Raw genomic sequence first — 24924 nt, 5'->3', positions numbered from 1 at the left:
TTTCTCTTTACCAAGCTCTTTGAATCGATTGAGTTGCATCAGTAAGAATTAAAGTATTTTTTTGACGTTTCTTCATAGACATTTGCTTGTGTCGAGGATGTGTCTTACACATAACATATAATCGCTCTTGTCTTACAACATAATAGCAATCTTTACATCTCCTTTTACAGTTCCCAACTTGCTTCATTCCTCTCTGATCTGTAATTGGTATCATTGATGGTTGCAATAATGGTGTATTCAAAAAGCTTAATGAACCAATTTTTTGTTCAAATATTTTCACAGATGACAAAATTGAGAAGTTTTTTCTTGCATTGCGAAATTGATTTTTAAACACGCCCAATGCAAGCACTCTAGAGCTCTTGAACAGTTGATTCCACATATTAAATATAAAATTTTGTTGTTTTAATTTTCTTAAATTATTTATAATAAAAGAAAAATAATTGCTAGGTTACAAACTTTATCAAACTCAATTAAAATAGGGGAACGACAACTTACACACAACTTGAAAACCAGTATACACAATGTTATACGAGACAGACCAAAACGCATTTTTCGAGTACACAATCAAAACTAGTCCATATTAAAATAACGATTTTCAGAAATACGAAACCTCATTTTTACGAAGTACTCATTTTTTAACAGCAATTAACAGCAATTGCTGTTAATTAAGTTATAATTTTGATTTTAAAAATTTGTTTTCACGCGGATTAGGAATTTCGTTACTTATACTTTTTTTCAACATTGAGAATTTTTAATAATTTTAGCTTAATAGCTTGATTTTGAGCCCTGATAAGCGCAATATAAGATGCATAAGATAAGGAACCGTCTATTAGACCACCAAAGAAGCTGTAAAAGTGTTTAAATTGCCTAAATTTTGCTTTTGAATGATGCAAAAACAACAAATTCCAAAAAAAAAGTAAAAGTAACGGGCATAAAAATGGAAATATTTCCTTAATTAAAGTATATTAAAGGTACCAGATGACATATAACGGTAGTAAATAGGTAAATACATGATATAGGGCATTAAAAGTAATGAAAAAGTGAATAAATTAAGAAAAAAATCATTTTTTGTGAAAAAATTCATCGGTGGAATCACCGAAAAATGAGTCATTCGTAAAAATGAGCATTTCGTAAAATTAAGATTTGGTAAAAATGAGGTTTTGAATTTCTGAAAATTGTTGTTTTAATATCGACTCAATCAAAACATTAAAAGTTGTAAAATTGAGACTTTAACCCACGACCGGAGAGATTTTTGAAAAGGTTAATTTAACGAGTATTCCGGGACACCTTACGGACAAAATGCGAACAAAAGTTAGCTTTGCTTTCAGGAAAATGCGCTCAATTCTGAAAATAATAAATATTTTGTTTCACATAAAACATGCATATCTAAATTAAAAAAGTTAAAAATATATAATAACTAAAGTGTTTTACTGCTTTATTCGATAAAACAATTGATCTACAAACTTTATAATAATTATACATAAGCATATGATATTATTTAAAGAATATAATGATAGTTACATTTATATTGCAATTTACTGATGGCAACAATATAAGACTATAAAAAATATGATATTTTATGTCATGATTCTTGAGATAATAAACATAAAGATGTGGATAGATTGATATATTATGTTTTTTTTTTTCATATTTAATTTATTTAACTTTATCAACATCAAGAAAATTATTGCAAATTCAAACTAAAGCCTTTAAGACTTTTAAGAAATTCTTTTTAAAATTTCAAAGTCAATTTTTTATTTATTATGGCAAGATTAAAAATATTGAATGAGATTCTCTTGTCTAGGAACTCAGCTAATCAGTTTTTGCTATCAAGCAATTAAAGCTCAAATTATTCCAACTAAGCATTCAAATTATCCGTTTTTAAATTTTGTTCATATTTTATGTAACTCATTTCAATCAAAATTTATAGTTGTTTGATATACATTTCATACAACTTATCACATTTACATTTATTCACATCTGATTTCATCAGATTCAAAATAGCTAATTTGTCTGCTTTATAATGACAATAAAAGATAAGTCAATGAGTCAGATTTTATAAAAATATTATCATAACAATTCACAAATATATTGATATATTGATAAAAAAAATTAATTTTACTTCTAGGCGGGATAAGCTTGGAGAGATAAAAATAAAAAGAAAAAATAAAAGATTCTGAAGTTAAATTCGAAATAAGCTTATAAAAAGAATTAGTCCATAATTATCAATAGTTTTTAAAACTGAAATAACAACTAATAATGAAGCTGATCACGTTTTATAGAAATATTCACACTGTTTCACCGATCTCATTTGATCAGAAGAGAGGCTGTTCGGTCGACATTTTCTCTAATTTTCGATTCGCTTTGCTTCGTTCAACGCAAAATTATTTTAGAGCTTCGCTCATCCAAATACGTACGAAGTTCTATCTTTGCTCGAACTATTCCTCTACTAACAGCAATATGTTTTTAAACATGTGCAGATTTCTAAAGACCTGAAGGTTATATGAAAAACCACATTTTCCAAATGTAAAAACCATAGTAACCCAATTTTTATGATGCAAACAAAGTAAGTCAACACTCAAAATCATTTTTGACTTTTGCCTGAATCATGAAAATCAGAAATTTTTAATAATCAGCTTTAGTTTTCACCTTTTTTTACACGCTTTTATTTTTACTCATATATCCGAAAATGCAGCGTGAATTTTCTTCTCCAAAATTTAGTTGTTCATTAATTCGCTCGTGGTGTAAAGATATCGCCCGGACTAATTTGCATGTTGGCTAAGGTTTTTTGCAAATATTTCGACAATGACACTATCATTTTTAATGTGGTTTTTGGAATTATAGGCACTATTTCCGTATTTGAAATTTTTTTAATAGTTTTGCAATTCTCACGTGAAAAAATGCAAGAACATGATTATCTAAAAAGCAATTACAATATATTCGCATCATAAAACGTTGTAAATATAAACAAAATTATTTTTTATGCTTGTTACATATTAAAACTGAGGGGCTTCATGTTAGCAACCGAACTCATTTTTCTTACTCGGCCCATCATCTTCCTTTCAATTTCTTCAAGAGATTTTCCTTGAGTTTCTGGTACATAAAATATAGTAAAGAACAATCCAACAATGCAAATTACTCCAAAAAACCAAAATGCTCCATGATTTCCAATAGCAGCTAAAAATGATTACAATTAAATTATTATAGACACAAATATTTGTAATATTTTTTTTTTTCGTTACCAATTATGTCAGCAAACGTTTTCGTAACAATAAAAGTACATGTCCAATTGAAAGCAGTCGCAACTGATGCAGCGGATCCTCTTATTTTTCCTGGCAAAATTTCTCCCAGCATCAACCCTAATTATAAATTAATATAAAGTTAGTCAAAATATTTTGAAAGTCTTGTATCAATCCAAATGAAAATATAATGCTGTTCTAATTTCCTAAAACTACAAAGCTCAAAAAATATTTGGATTTGGTACAATTTTTTCTTTAGTTTGATCCTAATAATGACTTATTACGTTTTCATATAGATTGACTCAAGTTACTTACAAGGAATCGGTCCCATTCCACTCGAAAATCCTATGACATATAAAACAAAACTAACAAGAGGTAGCCATCCAATGTGTGAAACGTCATTTCCAGAATTTTTGTAATAGAAAAATGTTCCTAATGTCATTAGTGTTATAATCATTGCCACTTCTGATATGTACAGAAGTATTTTTCGTCCTAAGCGATCAATTAAAATGGTTGCCATAAAAACAGCTCCAAAGTTAACTACTCCTACAATAATTGTACATAAATTTTCATCAATCGTACTCCCAGCATCTTTAAAAATGGAAACAGTATAAAATATGACGGCATTTATTCCTGATAATTGTTGAAAGAACATCAAGCCAAGTGAAATCATTAAAGGTTTTAGGTTATTTCTTTTCATCAAATCAAAAACTGCATTTTGAGTTGCATGGCGTTCAGCATCACAATGAGATTTAACTATTCCTTTCAGTTCGGGTTCAACGTCTGCTTGTTTACCACGTAACCATTGCAAAGCTTTACGTGCTCTTTCTTCTCTTCCTCTGGACACAAACCATCTCGGTGTTTCCGGAATCAAAAACATTAATATAAGGAAGGGTACAGGAAGAACACTTCCCAAAAATGCCAGGCCAGACCAATTAACATATTTACCAGCGACAAAGCACAGTAAAATACCGATATTACCAAAAGCTGTCGGTAAGAGTCCTAAGGTTCCTCTTACTTCCGGTTGGACGGTTTCTCCTAAGTAAACAGGTAAAGAAAGCGATGCTATTCCTACACAAAATCCTGAGAGAGCTCGACCTATAAAAATAATTAAAAATTGATTTTAATTTTCATTTCATTTCCATATCTTTTGGCGGAAGCTAATTTTTTTTTATCTAGACACAGTAGAATGCTTTGGTTTGTTTAAATAGTTCAGTTCCATAAAGTATTGCGTTTATTGATGAAAACGCTTCTCAAAAATGCGAATTGATTTGCTTTAATTTATCAACCAATTACTGGTTGCTAGGAAAAAAATGCGCTGAAGTGACTCGATAGGACTTTAGTAATTTTTGTTTTAGATTAGATTGAATCGTAAACATGAAATTGCGATAATATAAAATTACAGCATATATTCTTCGAAATATTTATTAAATAGTGTTTCAACTTGCCTGCTAAAACCATCCCTATAGAACTAGCGCATGCAATTAGTAGCCATGCGACAATAAATGGTGGTGCAGTTGCTAAAATTGTATTTTTGCGTCCTAAATATTCAATAAAAGGACCACCTGCTATTCCACCAGCCAAACCTGCTAACGGCATCAATCCACCAACCCAACTTGCCTAATATAAAAAAAAAAAAATGCATAATTTATTGCAAAAATTTTGTTAACATTATTTTGTTATCTAATCTTAACAATTAAACTATGTATACCGATAATGCATACATTTTTATACCCGTATTGAATCATTAAATTAAAACATAACTTATGAACACTCATGAAAAAAATTATAAAAAAAACCTGCTTTTTTTATTAACAATTAAAAAATATTTTTATAATTTAAATAATCATTTAGAAATATATTTGAGCTACCTCTTTAGGTTTTAAAGTTAAACAGTCTTTCTATACTCAATCAATATAATGTTAAATAAATTTAGTACCAAAAATTAAATAATTTTGAAAAAAAATTCGCAAAGCGAAAATCGAAACCATGATTATTTTTACTGCCTAATGGGCAAATCTTATTTAGAAATTAACAAAAAAGAATCGCAATGAATTGTATAGCAACTTAATAACATTTTTTTCTTTAACTCATGATATTGATTGTATGGTAATGTAAACAATGATAAATTTTAAAGATTATAAAATTAATTACAATCAAAATTTTTTTTATACAAATATTGAAAGATACATTATTTTTTAACTTTTTTGGCTTGTACATAATAAAGCATTTGTAATGCTTCTGTACTAACAAAATGCTCCTGAAAGTAAAATTTTTTAACAATTTTCTTTTGTAGTGTTAGTGTTTATCAAACATTAAAATTTTAAAGCAGATATTTTTTTTTTTTTCATGAGCACTTTATATTATATACTTACTTCTTGTTCAGTAACATCAAATGATGTGATATTAGGATCTCGCATAGAAACTAAAGCAGGAGAAGTATACGCTGAAGAAAATCCCACTACCATTGAGCCCATTGAAACAGCAATGGCTGCCAAAATCTGAAACAAATTTAATAATTATAATTATAATTGCAGAATAAACCAAATATGAATTTAAATAATAGTAATTATTATTGAAATTTGCCTGTGAATTAGTGCATTTTGCTCTTGGCTCCTCAGCTGGTATTGAAAATGACACGTGAGTGTCTGCTCTCATTAAAATTTTCACCATATTTCTTTTTTTATGAAGAACAATTAAAGATTAGGAATAAAAACAAACGATAGACTACAATGTTTAAAGGGCTTTAGGAGTATTATAACTTTTTTATGTTTTGAGGAAATTAGATAATTTTCCATGAAATTTTCTTTTAGAGAATTTTTTTACGAATTTTTTATTACGTGACACTTTAAATAACCTTTTCTGTTCAACAATGATTTTGCTTCTCAACTAAAAAGTTCTACTTGATACACTTGTAGTAATGTTAAGTACCAAAATTACAGTATTTGTATAGTTAGGAAGACATTAGTGTTATAAAATTCATTGCTCATAAAAATACAATCACAGTCAATTGAAGCCCTAAATATTTTGGACGCACTTTTGCATACATAGCATAATAGAATCTTCACTTTGACCCTACATAGCACATTTTCATAATTGAACCTCAATGCTACCAAATCAAATTTTGTAGTAATTTTCATAAAATTTAGAAGTACAGTTTTATTAACTCTTAATTGTTTCCTTATTCTTTCTCACTTTATTTTCTTCACTTTTAAATTATTATCTTTCCATTTGTTTCAATTGGTCGTCAGTTTTGTACTAGACACAATTTTGTAAGGAATTTTTAAAATTTTCATAATGGATTTTTATTAGATGTAGATTTGTGCAATATATGTTACAGCTTTCAGGCTGTAACTTTTTTCTAATTTTAAGAATTTTAATTATCAAAACATAACTTTAATAAAATATTCAATCGTTTAATCTAAAGTCGCTTTATTAACTGAACAATTAAGGGAGATTGATACGGTATATATTTATAAAGTTAATGAGAGTATTTTTCGTTTCAAAAATCTCACTCAATTTTAGTATCACTATATTAGCAACAACTGAAAGAATGATTTCATTTAGAATGAAAAATAAATATATTTATTGCAGCAATTAAAAAATGCAGAGCACAAATAATAATAATTTAAACGAAAAGGAAATATATCAGTTTTTAAGGGTTGGCTATTCAATCCTTGCAGAAAAAAAAGAATAACCAAAGCAAATGAGATAATTAATTGAATAGCTTTTTGAAATGAAGTTAGGAAAATATGAAAAATATAGTCATATTTTAAGACAAATCATTTGTTTAAAAATAATTGTTTTATTTTTTTTTTAATTTGAACATATTTTATTGTTTGCATTTTATTTTTAAAGATTAAAAAATATTTGCGACTGTCATCCAAAATAAATTTCTCGTGTATAAACAAAAAGCATTATTATTCCTTGAATTGAAATGGCTCGATTGTATAGAGGGTTTAGTACTAATATTAGGTAATCGAACTCTAACTTCTTAAATTACCACTCGCAAAATGCTTCAGCGGACTTTATTTGCGCTATAATTATTATTTCTTAAAATATTATTTTTATAAATTTGTATATAGATCAGATAAAAATCAGCCTAAGATACAGAAACAATGATTTCTGTAAAATAATTTCAAAAACATAAAAATATGTAAATGACGCACAGTAGGAAAATTTAACATCTGTCTATTTGATGCACAAACAATGAAATCATTTGAATCATTTTAAAAATTAGTACTTTAAACCAGAAAACGTCATTTCTGACCAAAACTTCTATAATAAGTTAATTTAAAATACTTGCATGTTAAGGTTATCTAGATACTTAATATTTTTTTTCTTCCAAAAAAAATTATAAACATTTTTCCAATAGATATGTTTTCAGATATGCATCTAAATATTTTCTATTGAAATTTCGAAAATTATTTTTTGCAAAAAAAATTCTACTGTGTTCCAAGAAATTATTTTAATATTGAAATTAATTTTTGCCTATATTGTTTCTGACACTGAATGTCTTATCAAATTCATCAAGTGGAAGCATGCAAGTAATTGTTTTTATACGTCAAATGTTGTATATAAAAATTTTCATCACATTCGTTTGGAGTTCGTAATTGTTCGATCATGACCCAACAAACTGAATATTATTTTATTGAAAGCAATCTTTTTTTTTTTTTTTATAAAATATTGATATTGATAACATTGTTCATTTCAATTTCTATAAGCATGTTGAAAACGCTAGTATTCTTTTTTAATTTTTGAGACATTGCTATGAATGAAGTCTTAGTCACATAAAATATTAATGAAATTTGTTCAGGAATAGATCTATATTGTGACATACGCTATAGGAGACTTTTAAAACTTTCTAATAAATGATGGCAAATTTCCACAACCTTAAATTATAAAATGACTTCTTACCTGAGTATAAATGTAAATGGGATTTGTTGTTGGTCTATAAATTTCTAACTTTGGTTTTCCATCTTCTGTGATTTGTCGTACAAATGGTACAGTATGACGCAGATTGTCATCCTTATTGTTGAGTTCCATATCAAAGAAACTAATTGATTTTTTTGAGGCACTACTAACTGATCTGGCTTGCTGAAATTGTCTTCGGTTATTTTGTAACTCTTCTTCCTCGTCGCTTGAAGAATCTAAATCCTTTAAAAATTATATGGTCATTGATAAGATCTAAATCGAAAATATGAGAAATAATTACTTTCAAATCAATTACTACTGGCTTTGTAATATCAGGGTCAATTTGCAATAAACTAGTTCTTTCACAATCGTAATCTTCCTCACTACTAGATTCCGGCGATGGTTCTTTATCTAGTTTGAAAGAAATATGTCGAGGGTCCAAACTTTTGTGTTTTCTTGCTTGGAATGATTTCCGTTGATTTTCAAACTCATCCTCTGAAGATCCTGATCCTTTCAACAGATTTTCTAATTGCTTTGAAGATTTTACATCAAGTGAAACGTGTTTTTTTGACTGATAATTTACTCTATCACCACCGTCAAGAAAGGTACGAAGATCCTTAATAAAATAAAAAATAGCATTATATACACATCTTTTTTGTTTCAAATTCAATCAAAAATTTACCCTAATCAAAATACTTTTGTGCTCTGATTTTGATTTTGTTTTTTGAAAGTGTTCGCGTTTTTTCCTGAATGCTTCTTCTTCATCAAAACGATCGCCTTCCTCTTCGTCTTCGTCAAATTTAATGCCCTTTTTTGTTCTTATTGCCAACTCTTTTATATCCTCAGCAAAAGGATTTGTTGTATCTTCTGATTCAAGTATTGGACTAAAAGTTCTTTGCTTTTGTTTTAACAACTTTGGTGAATTTGATATATTATCGGTAGAAGTATCAATAACGACTGTATCTAGACTTGTTGATGTCGTCGAATTCGAAAGTGCCTCAACCCCAACATCGGGATTTGTGCTAACTCTGCTATAGCCTTGTTGTAAAGGATCCTCCTTCAAATTAGAGATTTAAGAAAAAAAAAAAAAAATTTTAACAGGCGTGTTTTCAAAAAAAAACTACTAACTTATGCTAACGAAATCAGACATTACTTTAAATATGTTTTTTTGGGCAATTGATAACAAGAAAGCAAATAAATAAAATATTTCCCAGAGTAGTAGAAATAGTTTTCATGCGCTAAAATTACTTTAATATATTTTTTTTTTCAGTGTTATATTACATTTAATGTGGACATCTATCACTATCAGTAGACAAACATGAATTCTGAAATTTAACATTTTAGAATTTGATATTTTCTAAAAGTGAATTTATAAGTTTGTTGATTTAAAATTAATATTTTAATATATAAATATATATAGTATATATAATATTATATATTTATGATGCTTTTTTTTCTATTTTACTTAAGTCTATTAATAAAAATATAATGAAAAAGAAGCTTAAATTTAAATAAATTGACTTTTTATTGATCACTGGGAAGTTTTTTTTTTTGTTTAATATACAACATTTAAAAATAAATATTTAAGAATTCGTAATATTTGTCTAATAAAATCATTTTGTTGATAAGAGATTAGAAACAGAAACAGTATTTTCAGGAGATTATGAAAAAATCTTGACAAAAAAAAATTAATATAAAATCTTCCGGTTGTCTTATATTTTTAAATAAACAAATTATTATATTTATTATAGAATTGAAAGAGATTGAGAATGATATTATTAATTATTTATTTATTTTGACCTTCAGAAAAGCTTCAACATTTCAAAAAGCTCTTCACAGCTGTAGTTTGTAATAAAAAAAGCTTTTGTGCTGAACATCTTTGAATTGTTTTTGTTAAGTTGTAAACACATTTTAATAGTCCTCTGACGACGAATTGTCTGAAAACGAAATCGATTCACGATATCTATTTTTTCTTTACTATCTTGACAACATTTAGTGCGTACAAAATTCAGTTCCTGAATTAATATTTTGATTTAATATGAAATAAAATGTTGATTTCTGCCTTTTGGGATTTTCTACTAAACACCGGTAAGAATTTCGTAAAAATTCATTTTTAATGTTATAAATAATAAAAGTTAAAACTTCTATATACACGTTGCGAACGAAATGTGTCTTTTTCCCTTTTGAGTCTCTATTTACTGAAAATTTAATTGTATGTATTTAGCTTTATATTAAGATTTAATCCCGAGCGTCACAATTATGTTTTCCCGAAAATTTCAAAAGTCGGGATTGAAAATTGTAATTTTTAGATAATTTTATAATATTAAGTGTCAATTTTTAAAAATTATTTGGAAAAATTTTTTTTTTGGTTTTTTTTAAAAAAAAATTAATTCGATTTTGTAATATTTCCACACATGAAAATTTATCGGGACCAGGATTTCGAGAAAGCATAGTCACAATGCCACACGAAGATGGGCTTTTATTTGGAGTTAATAAAAGAGCTTTGACGATGCCTAAAAGCTTCTTAATTTGATTTGCTTTGGAAATAATACAGTATATTAACATACACATTGTCGAAAAGTTTTGTAAACTTTAAAAGCTTTTGAAGCCTCGTACCGAAATTCCTTTTGGGATGATTCTTATATTTTGTTTAAACTAGTTTCAAGTGATTTAAACTGTTAAATCACACCCTCAAACCTTCCTCCTAAAAAGCGAACGTAATAAGTAAATAAAGCATTCTGATTACTAAAGTTTAGAAATTTCCTCGATTCAGAAAGGTTCTTTAATGATTGACATGTATGTATGTAAACTGATATGAAGGTTAAATAAATGATAAGGAATTATTTATAATTCTTTCTCTTAAAATGAGTTAATTTTCAAACTGATCATGAAAATGCATTGACTTTTGATGTCATTGATATCCACTTTTTCAGTGAAAAGCAAAAAAATGACACGTGTATATGTACAAAAATTTCTTTTTACTTGTCATTGAATCAGAGGTGTGTGTTTCAAAAAAGAAAAATACACGAAGAAAAGAAAAATTTTGGGTCAAAAAGAATCGTGCAGTCAATAATTTAATTAAAAGAAGTTTTGAAACATATACAATTTTTGACTTATTTTCTTAAATTCCATCATGTTTTTATAAATACAATATAGCAATCACAAACTTTTTTACTTTCAAATTACTAATGTCAAAGAAAATCATAGCATTGCGGGTCTCAATATAAAGACATTGTTAACAATTTATTTTATTACTCTTGTCTGACAATTAATTCGACTTTGAACTATAGCTATTCTTAAATATCAATAGAATTGCTATTTAAATGATCATGGCAGATTTTATTTTTATTTGCGTTCTACTTTTAAAATAAAGAAAGAAGAAAAAAAGACGTCAGCAATTTAAAAGAAATTTAAAAAAAACCAACTTAGATAGGTAGTTAAAAAAATAAAAAAATTAATTAGTTAATAACTTTACTAATACTACATAAATTTTTAGGAAAATATTTTTGTCTGATTTCACTGGTAATCATGTTTTCTTATTTTTGGTCTTATGATGACGTACCTGACTTGCCATTCCTTTTATTTTGTCAACTAATCGGCTCATTTTGTTTTTTTGATATTATGCTTAAATTAGTCACTGAACTTCCAGTTATTAAAAATTGTGTGTTATTCAAGCACGTACACACACTATTTTATTCGCGAATGTATTTTCTTCGCTAAAATATCTCTTCCAATTTCACATTCAACTTCACTTTGACGTCAGAAATTTTTGGAAAATAATTCTTACAACTAATTTAGTCTGATTTCACTTTTAAAACACGATTAAATTAAATATTTTCCTATAGAAATTGAATTCCACAAAATATTATATAATTCTTAATTATCTTTCAATAACTAACAAGGTCATTGATGAAGAAGTAAAGTTTAATGATTGTATTGCAAGTATTAAACATTTTTTCGATTATTCCTGCACTTGTAAACGTAAAGAAACATACGATTGAAATGAAACTTTACAAATAAATTACTTTAAATTATAAGAAATAAATGAAAAATCGGTTCAAAAGTATTCTTAATTTGAATTTTTGTTCATTATTTTTTTCGGTTTTTGATGATGAAACAACGTTTCGCTATCATTTTAACTGTATAATATCTAAAATTCAACTAAAGACACGACATATAGTGTCTACTTTATTTATAGTTCTTTTTGTTGTATGCCGCCAACAACGTCATAACGCAGACATACGAACTTTTTTTTTGGATACGAACAAAACCGATGTGATGGATAGCATGCGCGACTTATCGTTTTCATTCTTAAGTAATATACATAAAAATTAATACATTTTAATATCTTAGTTTAGTTTGCATATACATTGAATAAATTTTTCAAAAATGATGCTGTCAAATTGTTTGTATGAAGAAAGCAAAGCACATGATTTTAAATGATTTATTATGGAAAATAAAATAACTCATGAAAAAAACTCAGTAAAAATGTAAGGCTGTATTGGGTCTAGACATATATAGATTTATACGTCACTGGACGAGCCTTCGTAGTTTTAAAATGTATTTGTTTACTAGCTGTTTCATACTTATACTGAGAAGTTCACCAAATTTTTTTATTTTGAAAAAGATGATGCAATGTGATTTAAGTTCGCATTTATATCTAACACAAAATTGCATCAATAAATATTTAAATATGACATGATTTGCAACCTATAGTGAAAAATGAATAATGTTCACTAATTCTTAACAATTAGACTACTTCACATCAATCTAATAATGCAAAAATTAGTAATCCATAAACTTTTTGAATTTTCCGACTTGTTAACGATCAAGTGCAATTTTGAACTTATAATCAAGATCCACACGATCTGACTTTGAATCTACTGAGATTCGAATAGTTAAATTATTTTCGTATTTAATTTGTACAAAGTAAATTGATATATGTTACTTGGGTAATTTGTAACAACCTTACATTATGCGTTTTTTTTTTTTTTTGGAAAAACTTTTACAATTCCTGCTTCTGTCACTTTATCTTTTTGACTTGCGAGTATCACGAGATACTTTCCAAGACAATGGAATTTTCCATTCAGATATTATTTTAAGTTTTAGGGTAAATCTACAAAAGAATTCTCAAAACAAATTATAAATTATCTATATAAAATTTGATATTTGTTTTGTCAAAAATATATATACATATATATTGCCAATTATTAACAAAAAACATTTTGTTTGAACTTCTTCATCTTGACTTCAACTTCTTTATATCCAATTCATGTTGTTGCTTAGATAAACATAGCGCTTATTAATATTCAATTAAACAAAATAAATTTAGCATGTTAGACATGTATAGTATGCTTTAAAACAAATTTAGAGTTAACTTAAGCACGCTTTCTATCTTTGTTTTTTATGCGATTATTTTATCCAATTAAATCAATTAAAATTTCTGCTTAAAAGAATCAATGTCATTTTTTTTAAAATTTATTTTGAATGACTATATGCGACACTGTCTGACTTATATTTATATATTTTACTTAAAAGCAATCGTGTTTATGAATCAAAACCTATGTTGTGATTGGTTGAATTTTGAAGGCTCGCTATGCACTGTTATATCATTTAAAAATGTTAGTTTTTTATTGTGTTTGCGTTCGTTACGGTTGAACTAAAAGAAAATTAAAACTAAAATTCTTAACAATTATTTTTAATTTCTGAAGATGATAAATTAATCTTGACCAAGTTTTTTGATATTTTGTTATATCATGCAATTAGAATTTCACATAAATCATTTATGGGCACAATTTAAAAAATTTTATCAATTTAATTTGTGATATCAATCCAAAATATGATTTGACCTACAATTTTACTTTTGTATCTTTAAATTTTGATTTTTATTTTTCCCCAAATTTCACAAATATAAAAAGGAAAAAATGGAAGAAATTTATAATAATGAGCAGAGATCGAAGTCGCTTAAGTCGGGGGCCAAAAATCGGCTTAGCTAAGCCGCCGCCGAATAAAAAATCAACGGTATAGAATAAAGTTTAAATGAATATTATTCATTTATGCCTTGACTCTTTTGCCCACGGAAGATAAGAGAGATAGATAAGAGCACTTAACATGTGATAGAGAGGGTATGGGTTCGAGTAATGCTTTGTCGCTATCGGGATCGGGATAGAAAATTCTTATTAGATGATTTTTAAATTTCAAATATCAATTTTTACAAATTATTTAAATATTATTATCTACCCTGAATTTACGTTATAAGTAAAGAATATAAACAAATGAAGAAAAATCGAAAATTTTCATGGAAATCTTAAAAATTATTAATTTTTCTAGTCCTAAGTGATTGTCAATGTCCATTTATGTCATTTAAAAACGATTTAATTACTTTATCAAATTTAATTAATGGCATTTTTGTCAATCAAATTAGTGCCTTAGTAACGGGTAGTAGCTTAAAACGTATATTCAGGGTAAATATTATTTTGTAAAATTTCTACAATTTAACAGCTTATAAATGTTAGTAATTTCTATGTAATCCATTTTCTCTGTTAAAATGTTCGAAATCATACAATGATAAATTATAGCTATTTTCGGGATCCTGGGATTTCCCGTGAAAATAAATCTATCGGGATATCGAGAAAGCATAGTTCGAGTCTCCCAATCTCTAAAATCTTAACATTAAAAATAAGTGGTTGCATGTGATATATTTATTAAAAAACTGTAAATTTCACAGTTAATAAACAAAATTTAATCATATAAACACAATGTGAATGAAAAACATTGATTTAAAAACACGTGAAAGATATCCTATTATAGTTACTGATATCATAAGATAATAATATATCATATGATGACAGTCTTAAACTGACATATTAAGAAAAGAAAACATTTAAAAGTATATTATATTTACAAAAAAAGTCATCTCAATTTTAAAAGTTACTATCTTTGGAATTCAGGCTAAAATCTACTTTTTTCTAATGTATTTTCCTCAACAATCTATTTTTAAATATAAGTCTTTTATACAATCATATATCGATACATATTCATGCAATATTAAAATGTTTACAAACAAGTATAATATAAATTTTTGAACGTCTGCGTGAAAAATAGAACTAAAGAAAATATCTGATTCAATGTGAAATAGAAGTCAACATGAAGACATATAAGCATGAAATAAAAATCATTTATCAAAGTTACTGTTTTACGAAGTAAACATACATATATGAAATAAAATATTCTTAAATTATTAAAAGTGCGATATAAGTCATACTTAAAACTTATTAATTCATATAAAGTTTTAAAAATTTTCAAAAAAGAAATCAATTTAGAGTTTCAGGATTAAATTTTATTTTGCAATTCGTACAAATTACTACTTTGATGACGTTTTTATCAGCTTATTGTCTCTAGACTACAATAGGAGGATGCGTATCCACACTAAATATGATTCGAAAAATAGTAGTAAACCATTCTGCCAATGAGCCACTTCGACTCAATTTGTCGAAGAGTTCGTATATAAAAGCTTTAATGTAGTTCAGCAAAATGTCCTTTAGTAAATGATTTATTTATTATCACTAAAGTAATCCATAAGCAATAATTCAAGTCTAAATTGGCGCCTAATTGAAAAAAAAATGAAGAATAAATGCTACCCATAATTTCATCTTGGAATTTTCATAGGTCAAAATAATAGAACTTTTAAATGATGGCATTTTTAAAAGTTTATTATATCTAATCTATTTTCGGAATAAGAATTGTATACCGCTCAGGAATTTCCCCATGAGTTTTTGATATACTTAAATATTTAAAAGCAATATATTTAAAGAATTTATATATTTTTTATTTTTTTTTATTGTTTATTGTTCATTTTTATTTTCAACTGGTATTAATCATAAAACAAACTATAGGCACAGTTTTAAACTACTTTATTTATTTTAATTCTATTAGAAATATATTAATTACAGCAATTAAAATTAAAAATAGGCTTTGTTCAAAACACTAAAGTATCTTAAAAACTTTGCATCAAATAGCGCTTATTTATTTAATTTCAATGGAATCATTAATTTTACTAAGAGTACGAATAAATTCTTCGTCATCATCATGAAGAACTGCAGAAAAATATTCTGCAAATATACGAGCCATGTACTGGTTTTTATGTCCGGGAAAAATTCCATCCAAAAAACCAATATGCCCTCCTCTCGCTGTAATCAATATTGCAACATGTGATGACTCCATGGCGGCACTTACTGGAATAGCATCAAATGGCTGAAACGGATCATCTGCGGCTGATAAACATAATGTTGGAACCTTTATCATATGCAATTTATTATGTAAAGTTGCACGTTCGTAATAATGATCCACATTTTGAAACCCAAAATGAACAGAAGTAAAGTTATCATCGAATTCTCTAATAGTTCTGCTTTTTAAAACTTTTTCCTTCCATTCACTTTTTCCAATAAATAGAATGTCATATTTTTCAACAGTTTTACAGAGAGCATCACAAAGGTGACTACACATCAATCGATTTAAAAATGGTCTCTCAATACTTTGTGTGCCTGTTGTAAAGATTAATTTTGAATTTATAATTATTAAAATTATTATAATAGAAAATTAGAAATTACATTTACCTTTCTCAATGTTCCAAGGCACGCTTATAATTTTTGCGGCTGTTATAATTTTCCTTGCATCTTCCGCATAATGACTTAAATAATTTCCTAGTAATATATATACCAATAATTTTATTACCTGTCATTGAGGACAAAAATCAATATATTTACCAAGAATCAATCCTCCCATTGATATTCCAGTTACACCTTTGGGACATTTAGGATATTTTTTGTCTATATGATTTAGGACCTCAGATAAATCTTCGAAATTTGCAGCACAGTATAGTCTAGGAGTTTTCAGATCAAGACCACCTAAACCTCTATTGTTAAAAACACAGCATCGTAACCCATTTTCATTTGCGGCTAATACTAAACATTTAATGTATTCAGCTTGGGACTCGCCAGTTAAACCTGGTAGAATAATTACTATTGGAGTACTTTCATTATCACAATTTGTTTCCAACCAGTCTAATGCAACTTGACCTCCATCATTTAGCATAAATATTTCTCTGAAAGGATCACATAGAACTTTTTAATCGCATTTCCAAATATTTTTAGTGCATTTTCCCAGATTTATATTTTTTCATTATATGTGGGCAAAATGCGCATCTGTCGGCCATTAGTGACCATATCTTTACCAGTATATTTTACCTGTTATAATTAATATCTGGGAGAGCTTTTGAACGTAGGATAGAAGCGAAAATTGTTTGTGCTCTGGATTCTATACACCAAAACGTTGGCCAATATTTAGCTTGTACAGTTCCAACTTTTTTCAAAAGATAATCTTTAAACGGCCCTGACTGTATTGCTAGCAAAGGACGCTGTATTGTTTTTTTTTTGACCAATTGCATTGCCAAACAAAATAGATTAATTCTTTTTAGTTATTTCAATTTTCAAATTAAACATTTCTGGACGTTTTTTAATTAAACGCTTTTTATTTAAATTCTATAGATTTCATATATAATATTACGATAACTTAAAAGCTGTTAAAAGTTTATTCATTTGAAAACATTTTACAGAGCTTTAAAACGTTGTTGAATATTTGTTATAAGTTGAAAAAACTAAAATCTATAAAACTTTATTTTCTAATTTATTAAATAAAATATATATCTTATGATGTTATTAATACACGAATGCACTCACCTTTACAGCTTTTACTAAATAATATGTTAAATATCCTACAGAAGCAATAAAGCAAGCATGATAACGTGTTAAATTGTAAACGCAATAATACATCTCTTCAAACATTGCCTCTTGTCAAAAAAAACCTAAAAAAAAACAGGATTAATATTATCATCTTTAGAAATTTATTAAAAAAAAAATACTAATCAAAAATGATTATATAGGTATATGTTTTTTACACTTTTGAACTGTGCATAAAAAAAATACTTGTTATTGATAAAATTCTTTGTTAGAACATTATTTTATTTCTTTTTTAAAACTACATAATTATTTTAAATTCTAGCAATATTTAAATAGTATCTTTATTTTTGTTTATTTCTCATTTTGATGCAAATTATAAATATTAAAATCACTAAATCAATACCTTAAATTACTGCACTGCAGATTTTTAAGATTTTATTCTGTAAAAAAATTTCCGTTCACCGATAAATATAAGTGCAGCCCAAAGCTAGAAGTTGGATGAAAAAAATGGGAATATTTTTTTTATATTACAAAATTCATAAATACTTATTATTTTTTATTAGTTACCTTCCATGATTAACGTTAAATGTCCTTAGTAGCATTTTGGATACATAAGCTATTATTATTAATTTTATTTAAAACTGGGTGATTCTCTGGATAAATTATTTCAAAATTTTCGACTTTGAATCAATGTTTCTCATAAACTGGTAATTTTATAGCTCCGTTCTTTATATATACTTAAGGGGTTTGTGCAGATCTTTATTTCTGTCTAATTATCTTTTACCGTCATGCTATATTTAATTAAATTTTTCAATTTTTATGCCAGTTTCTTGGAATCAAAATATCAAATTCCGACTTTCAACAGACATTTTTTAAACCTTTTTCTACATGTCACAATTATTGACTTAATATTTTGAGCGTGTTTCCCCTAGAACTATGGTTTGTTTCTCATTAAGTGCTCTAAAAATCTTTAATTAAAGAGAAAATTGAAATTTTAGTGATTCCGAGGAACTTTTCTTTCGAATCCGTGAGAAAATTCATTTTTTGATTTTATGTTTTAGCAGGAATTATAGACTAATATTTAAATGAATAAAAGCGTGTAATAAAAAAGCGAGGTTAAAAGAAGATAGATTGGTTTGAACGGAATTAATTAGGTAATAGTTACTTTGATTAATAAGTTTAAGTAATGTTTTTCTAAGAAGCAAATTTTGTAGTTTGAGACACGAAATCGTCTATGCTTTATCCGGAGAATTGTCCAAACGTAGATTCAGATTTTTTGCATTGTAGGTAAAAGGCACAAAATAGTATTTTAATATTATTTTAGGCTATCAAATTATATAGAAGTATAAAAGCTTAAAATTTAAATAATACAATGCATATTCACACTAAGTTTATTACCGGTCTGCCACTATAAGTGTGAACAAACAATTTGGAAATATTTTTAAAAGCATTATTATTTTTTTGAATATGATATGGTGAAATAACATTTGAAGCTATATATTGCTTTATTTTTGTGTACCTTTATAAAATTTTTTGGTAGAATTGTACTAAAAATTATTAAAAATTCCTATAAATAAACGAATTGTATTTAAAACATTATCAGATTCCACACGAAAACGTATGTCAATACATAATAAAGCAAATCTTTCAATAGGAAACCATAAATAAATTAAATTAATATTTTTTTTATACTTAATCGTATTAGAATAATGAAACTTAGGAAATTAGCACTTATTTTAAAAGAAGGAAGAGTTAATTATTTAAAAAAATTAGTAGAAAATAACGGTCGATAAAAATTTTGAAATACGGTTCAGTGTGTAAAACGGGTGCAACTTCAGGTAATATCATTTCTTAGCAGAGCGCTAACCTCGATTCATTCAATTCATCACATTGCCTGCCGGAGTTTGTAAGTTTAAATTGTAAAAGAACTAATAAAATGTCAAATACGGAAGAAAGCTTTGATGGTCATGAATCGAGTGATGGAGATGAGAAGAAAGCATATGAATCGATACTCTCCAATCCTTCGTATTTTTCTGCTACCATGAAGGTAAGAATTGCGTTTTATTTATTGCATCAAGAAAAAAGATGGAATATTAAGCTCATTGTCTCTTATTTCATTCATTTGTTTAGCGTATGCTTTTAAAACACATGGTAAAAAGTCTCCCAGAAGCAGCTCAAAAGCGTGTTAAGGCATTGAAGAATCTACAATTAGAGTTTTTGAAACATGAGTGTATGTTTTTCGAAGAGGTTTATCAGTTAGAAAGGAAATATCAAGAAAAGTACCAGGTAATTGCTGATAAAAGAAAGGCAATCGTCCATGGTGATTATGAGCCTACAAATGAGGAATCTGAATTTAAATCGGATGTTGAGGAGGATGATGAAGATGATGCTATGATTCAAGAGAGATTGAAAAGTATGAAGTCCATCCAGCAATACGATGCTAATGTTAAAGGTAAAATTTAAAAGGAATTTTAATGAGTTTAAAAATATAATGATAAAAAAAATTTTTTTTTCTTGGTAAAGGCATTCCGGATTTTTGGTTAACAATTTTCCGCAATACGGAGTTATTAAGCGATATGATTCAACCTCATGACGAGAATTTGTTAAAGCATTTGATTGATATTAAGATCAAATACGACGAAGATTTGTCGTATACTCTTGAATTTCATTTTCAACCTAATGATTACTTCACTGATTCAGTTTTGACAAAGAAGTATTTTTTGCGGTGTAAAATTGATGGTGAAGAACCATTTGAATTTGAAGGACCTGAGATTTATAAATGCACAGGCTGCAACATTAATTGGAAGCCGGGTAAAAATATTACAGTTAAAACGATAAAGAAGAAACAAAAGCATAAGGCTAGAGGCGCAGTTCGTACTATTTCGAAACAAGTTCCAACTGATTCCTTCTTTAACTTTTTCAATCCACCGGAAGTACCAGAAGATGAGAGCAAGCTTGACGAAGAATCACAAAATATTTTGGCCACTGATTTTGAAATTGGACACTTTTTAAGAGCTCGAATTATTCCTCGTGCTGTTTTGTTTTATACTGGCGATTTAGTTGACGACGATGAAAGTGGTATGAAATTGATAGTTTTTGAGACTAATATTTAACACGTTTATTTTTTGAAAAGTTATTTCAAAAAAATTAGCCTAATATTGCACTTTATTTGGCATCTAATTTGTTTCAATAGCTCAGTTTTAAAACAACGCATAAATCTGACAATTAACAGTTTTTCATTTTTGCGTGATTTACCGATTTAATTTTTCAAAAATTCCATCTTTTACCCCTTTTTTCCCCATAATGTGGCTTACATGTTGATCTTAAATTCACTTTTAAGTCACTTATTGTTATTTAAAAATTTCAAACTCAAAATTGAAACAGTTCAAAGTCTAAACATAATCTGTGAAAAAACAGCTAAATTTACTTTAACTAACAACATATTTATTAATTAGAAAGTTATTAATATAGGCTATATTAAATATTAGGGGTGTCGAAACCCAAATCTGAAAGGTACTCCAAATACATAAAAAATTAGCGACCTAATTAATTTAGAAATAAATCTAATGATGCAGAAATGTTTCACAGGCCGGGATGCGTTCCCTAAACTTACCTCACTCAACGTAATGCTATTACGTATGGGATATTATTTTTAATTAAATGGAAGTATCCAGTCCTATAAAACATTTCTGCATCATTAAATTTATTTTGAGATTAATCAGGTCCTTAATTTTTTTAGGATTTGGGGTACCTTACATATTTGGGTTTCGACACCCCTATTAAATATAATTACAAAGGCACTAAATGCAAAATTATATCTAATTATTGCAAAACACATTTTAGTGGATATTAAATGTAGTTATTAGAATATTGACAATTTACAATGACAATAATATCAAAATTTTGTATCACTATATTGTGTATATATTGATATCGTTTTTGAATGAAATGCAGAAAATGACATTTAGAGTTATCGAAATGTTTATCTTAGAAATGAGCATTTCAGACCTCTCCTTTTTGGATCTTGCATCCTAGAGAATTTTCCTTTTTACCTACACAGACATGTAAGGGCATAGTTTTTTTTATAGATTTTCATTTATTTATTAACTATTAAGACTCAATAAGAACTAATATTTTTGTATTTTTACACGCTTTTTATTGATTTGTTTTTTGTGCTTTTTCAAAACTAAAATTTGTAGATGACGATCTGGAAGAAGAAGAGGACGAAATGTCTGAAGAAGAAGAGGAAGAAACTCCAGAACCAGCACAAAAAACAGGCGCACGCAAAATAAAAGGACCTATGAAAGGAAGCAGCGGTGGAAAACAAGGTGAAAATCCAGCAGAATGTCAACAACAATAATTTTTTTTTATATATTTCCAATTATTTCTCTATAAAAACATCACATGAAGTTTGTTAGTTAGTATTTCATAAACATTTTCTCCTTTGATTACCTACATTTTTCTGTTTTTCATGTGAGATAAAATACTATACATTGATTCTTTGTAAACAAAATATAATGAAAACTTCAATAAATCCATTTTCGAAATATTCTTTTAAAAAAACATGAGTAAATTGGAAGAACAACATGAATTGAATATAGTGTCGTCCTGCAAAAAGCTACTTCATAAATGCATTTTTTTTCTTAAAAAACGAATATCATTCAAAATTGTAATAAAATTATTTGTTCTCTTTCTGAAAAAAAAGAAGAACGAAAATAAAACAATATTCCCAATCTAATTTACTTTTATGTATATATGTAGAACAATGTATTATCGCACTTTTAAAAACTTCTTTAATCCTAATAGACTAAAAGTGATCGATACAAATTTTATACATTGAAATATTGAAAAAAAAATTATCTAGGATCGCATCATCAGTTAGGACATTTTCATTTTTAAAGTGATTTTTGAAAAAGCGGTTTATACATATAGTAATCAAAATCACAATGTATTCTTCTATCTCATGTAATGAGTTCCTTAGAACAATCAAATCCAGACATAAGATCTATTTTTTTAACCAGAATATTACTGCAGAACTCCCACTAGAAAATATACCTTTTCCTGGAAGTACCTACCTAAATTTGCATTTTTGCTGGAAATTCAATTAGCCTTTTCAATACCTAGGATTAAATAAAAATTCTCGTTCGCTTGATTCTCTAATATCAGTTTTCATTTTTTTTGCGTAACGTAATAAGTGAACTTAAATACTTTGTAGAGGTGTCGAAACCCAAATCTGAAAGGTACCCCAAATCCTAAAAAATTAAGGACCGTATTAATCACAAAATAAATTTAATGATGCAGAAATGTTTTATAGGACCGGATACTTCCATTAAATATTAAATTTTAATTTGAAACTCACTTCCCTAAGAGCTGTAGTAATTTTACGACCCAAATCCCAATTCTTAATAGACCATAACGTTGATTGAGGTCAATTTTAAAGTAAATTTAGAATTTCATTCAACGCATCTAGGCCTATAAAACATTTAGATTTATTTCTAAATTAATTAGGTCGCTAATTTTTTTAAAAAAATTTTGTATTGTATATTCTATTATAAGCCACTACCCGTTACTAAAACCACTACCAAAAAGTCATTAATTAAACTAGATAAAATAATTTTTCCGATTTTAAATGACATATTCGGATATGAACACTAGAAAAAATTAATAATTTTTTAAGATTTCCATGAAAATTTTCGATTTTTCTTCATTTGTTTACATTTCTTTACTGAGCCTCCTTATTAAAACTTTTTTTTACGATTTTGAAAACTTTTTACCTCGTTTTTCTTAACTTGCTTTTTCTTCCGATAAGCCACTGGCTTATAACGTAAATTCAGGGTATATGAAATTGCGCCAAAAATTAATTTAGTCCAACTCTATTTAATTTTTAAAAAACTGTTGCTTTTTCATTAAAAAATTAAATTACATTTTATTTACTCTTCGATATTTAGCTTGCAAAATATGGAAAAAATAATGCTCAAAAACTAAGGATGCGTACCACTCTTGTTAAGGTCAATATGTGAACGAAAGTGTAATTCAGGATCATCATATTTAGAGTGAGAATGATTAAAATGCTCTGGATGTTCATAAATCGCATACACGTAAATTAAAGGAATGATCACACAAAATGCTAAAATAACAATTAAAAGGAATACCCAACTAAGCTCACAATCGCTTCCATTAAATGTTAAGAATTCATTTTTTGGCAACTTTATCGATTTCGGGTATCCTCGAAATCTTGTGTCTTTAAGCAATGGCTCACTAAGCATTTCATTTTCTGCATGATTTACATCATCTAAATCACTAGATTTTTCAACAAAATCACTGTTTTTTATGACGGCATTGCTAACTGAAGCTAAAAGTAACTTTTCTTCCAGTTTTTCTCTGCTAGGCAAAATGGTTTTAGATGAAGCAGCCTTAGGACTATTATTTCCACTTTTATGGGTTCTTGGTAGAGTATCAACTAATATATTGTGTGCACTAAGTGGAACTTTAATTGTCTTAAAGGCATGTATTTCATTATCTTGATGTATTTTATTTAATTTCTTGATATCACTAACTGAGCAATTATTTCGAATAGCAATCGAGTGTATTGTATCATTCTCAAGAACCTCTGCTTCCAATGTCTGTTCGTGACGAATTTTTAATTGCCGTTGACTATCTGATATCCTTATTTTATTTTAAAAAAAATAAATTATTATAATGTATTTGTTAAACTAATGGAACAATATTTCTTACTTCATTAAGCCTATATCATCTGTTGATAAATCGAAACTATCTTTTCTGTAATGAGAAATGTAATAAACAAAGATACAGTCAGTGTTACGTGGAAATTTTTGTCTAATTTATTTACTTAGTCCTAAGCATTCCTAATAGCACCAAAATATTATTAAATAATTTCAAATTAAGGAAATTCCTTCTTCAAATTTGTGTTTTGAAACTAGTTTAATTCTTTTTTTACAAGACAAATCACTTTCTATTTTTTTTACATGTAGGTAGGTATTTTATTTGTCTATCAATGTATTGGATTCAATTAA

The 24924-nt window shown here is 27.2% G+C and overlaps 4 protein-coding genes across 4 annotated transcripts; 1 reads left to right on the top strand and 3 right to left on the bottom strand.

Annotated features, from left to right (window-relative positions):
* Positions 1-1407: 1407 nt before the first annotated feature.
* Positions 1408-12155, bottom strand: LOC139098938 (facilitated trehalose transporter Tret1-like). The gene is given in 10 exon segments (XM_070651319.1): positions 1408-3058; positions 3061-3177; positions 3243-3359; positions 3555-4337; positions 4688-4859; positions 5615-5740; positions 8157-8396; positions 8455-8769; positions 8836-9210; positions 11716-12155. Coding segments are annotated over 10 exon segments (2328 nt in total). The 5' UTR covers positions 11758-12155; the 3' UTR covers positions 1408-3017.
* A 3896-nt stretch (positions 12156-16051) lies between these two features.
* Hydr1 (phospholipase Hydr1) lies at positions 16052-18377 on the bottom strand. Its single transcript, XM_070651154.1, has 6 exons — positions 18294-18377; positions 17891-18015; positions 17399-17568; positions 16919-17256; positions 16769-16855; positions 16052-16696 (listed from the first exon to the last, which is right to left on the bottom strand). Exons 2-6 carry the CDS (start codon positions 17993-17995, stop codon positions 16179-16181), a joined length of 1218 nt encoding a protein of 405 aa, XP_070507255.1. The 5' UTR covers positions 17996-18015; positions 18294-18377; the 3' UTR covers positions 16052-16178.
* Positions 18378-19725: 1348 nt separating this feature from the next.
* Positions 19726-22628, top strand: Nap1 (Nucleosome assembly protein 1). Its single transcript, XM_070651135.1, has 4 exons — positions 19726-19937; positions 20021-20342; positions 20414-20968; positions 22090-22628. The coding sequence occupies exons 1-4, from the start codon at positions 19827-19829 to the stop codon at positions 22248-22250; spliced, it is 1149 nt and encodes a 382-aa protein (XP_070507236.1). The 5' UTR covers positions 19726-19826; the 3' UTR covers positions 22251-22628.
* Positions 22629-23789: 1161 nt separating this feature from the next.
* LOC139098808 (lysM and putative peptidoglycan-binding domain-containing protein 4) lies at positions 23790-24905 on the bottom strand. Its single transcript, XM_070651136.1, has 3 exons — positions 24741-24905; positions 24626-24670; positions 23790-24556 (listed from the first exon to the last, which is right to left on the bottom strand). The coding sequence occupies exons 1-3, from the start codon at positions 24752-24754 to the stop codon at positions 23872-23874; spliced, it is 744 nt and encodes a 247-aa protein (XP_070507237.1). The 5' UTR covers positions 24755-24905; the 3' UTR covers positions 23790-23871.
* Positions 24906-24924: the final 19 nt, after the last annotated feature.

Source organism: Chironomus tepperi, unplaced genomic scaffold, assembly GCF_022539635.2.
Source record: "Chironomus tepperi strain 1889 unplaced genomic scaffold, CSIRO-AGI_Ctep_v1 contig_454, whole genome shotgun sequence".
Taxonomy (NCBI): Eukaryota; Metazoa; Arthropoda; class Insecta; order Diptera; family Chironomidae; genus Chironomus; species Chironomus tepperi.
The sequence above is the reverse complement of the archived record's forward strand: the minus strand, read 5'-3'. Positions and strand labels throughout refer to the sequence as shown.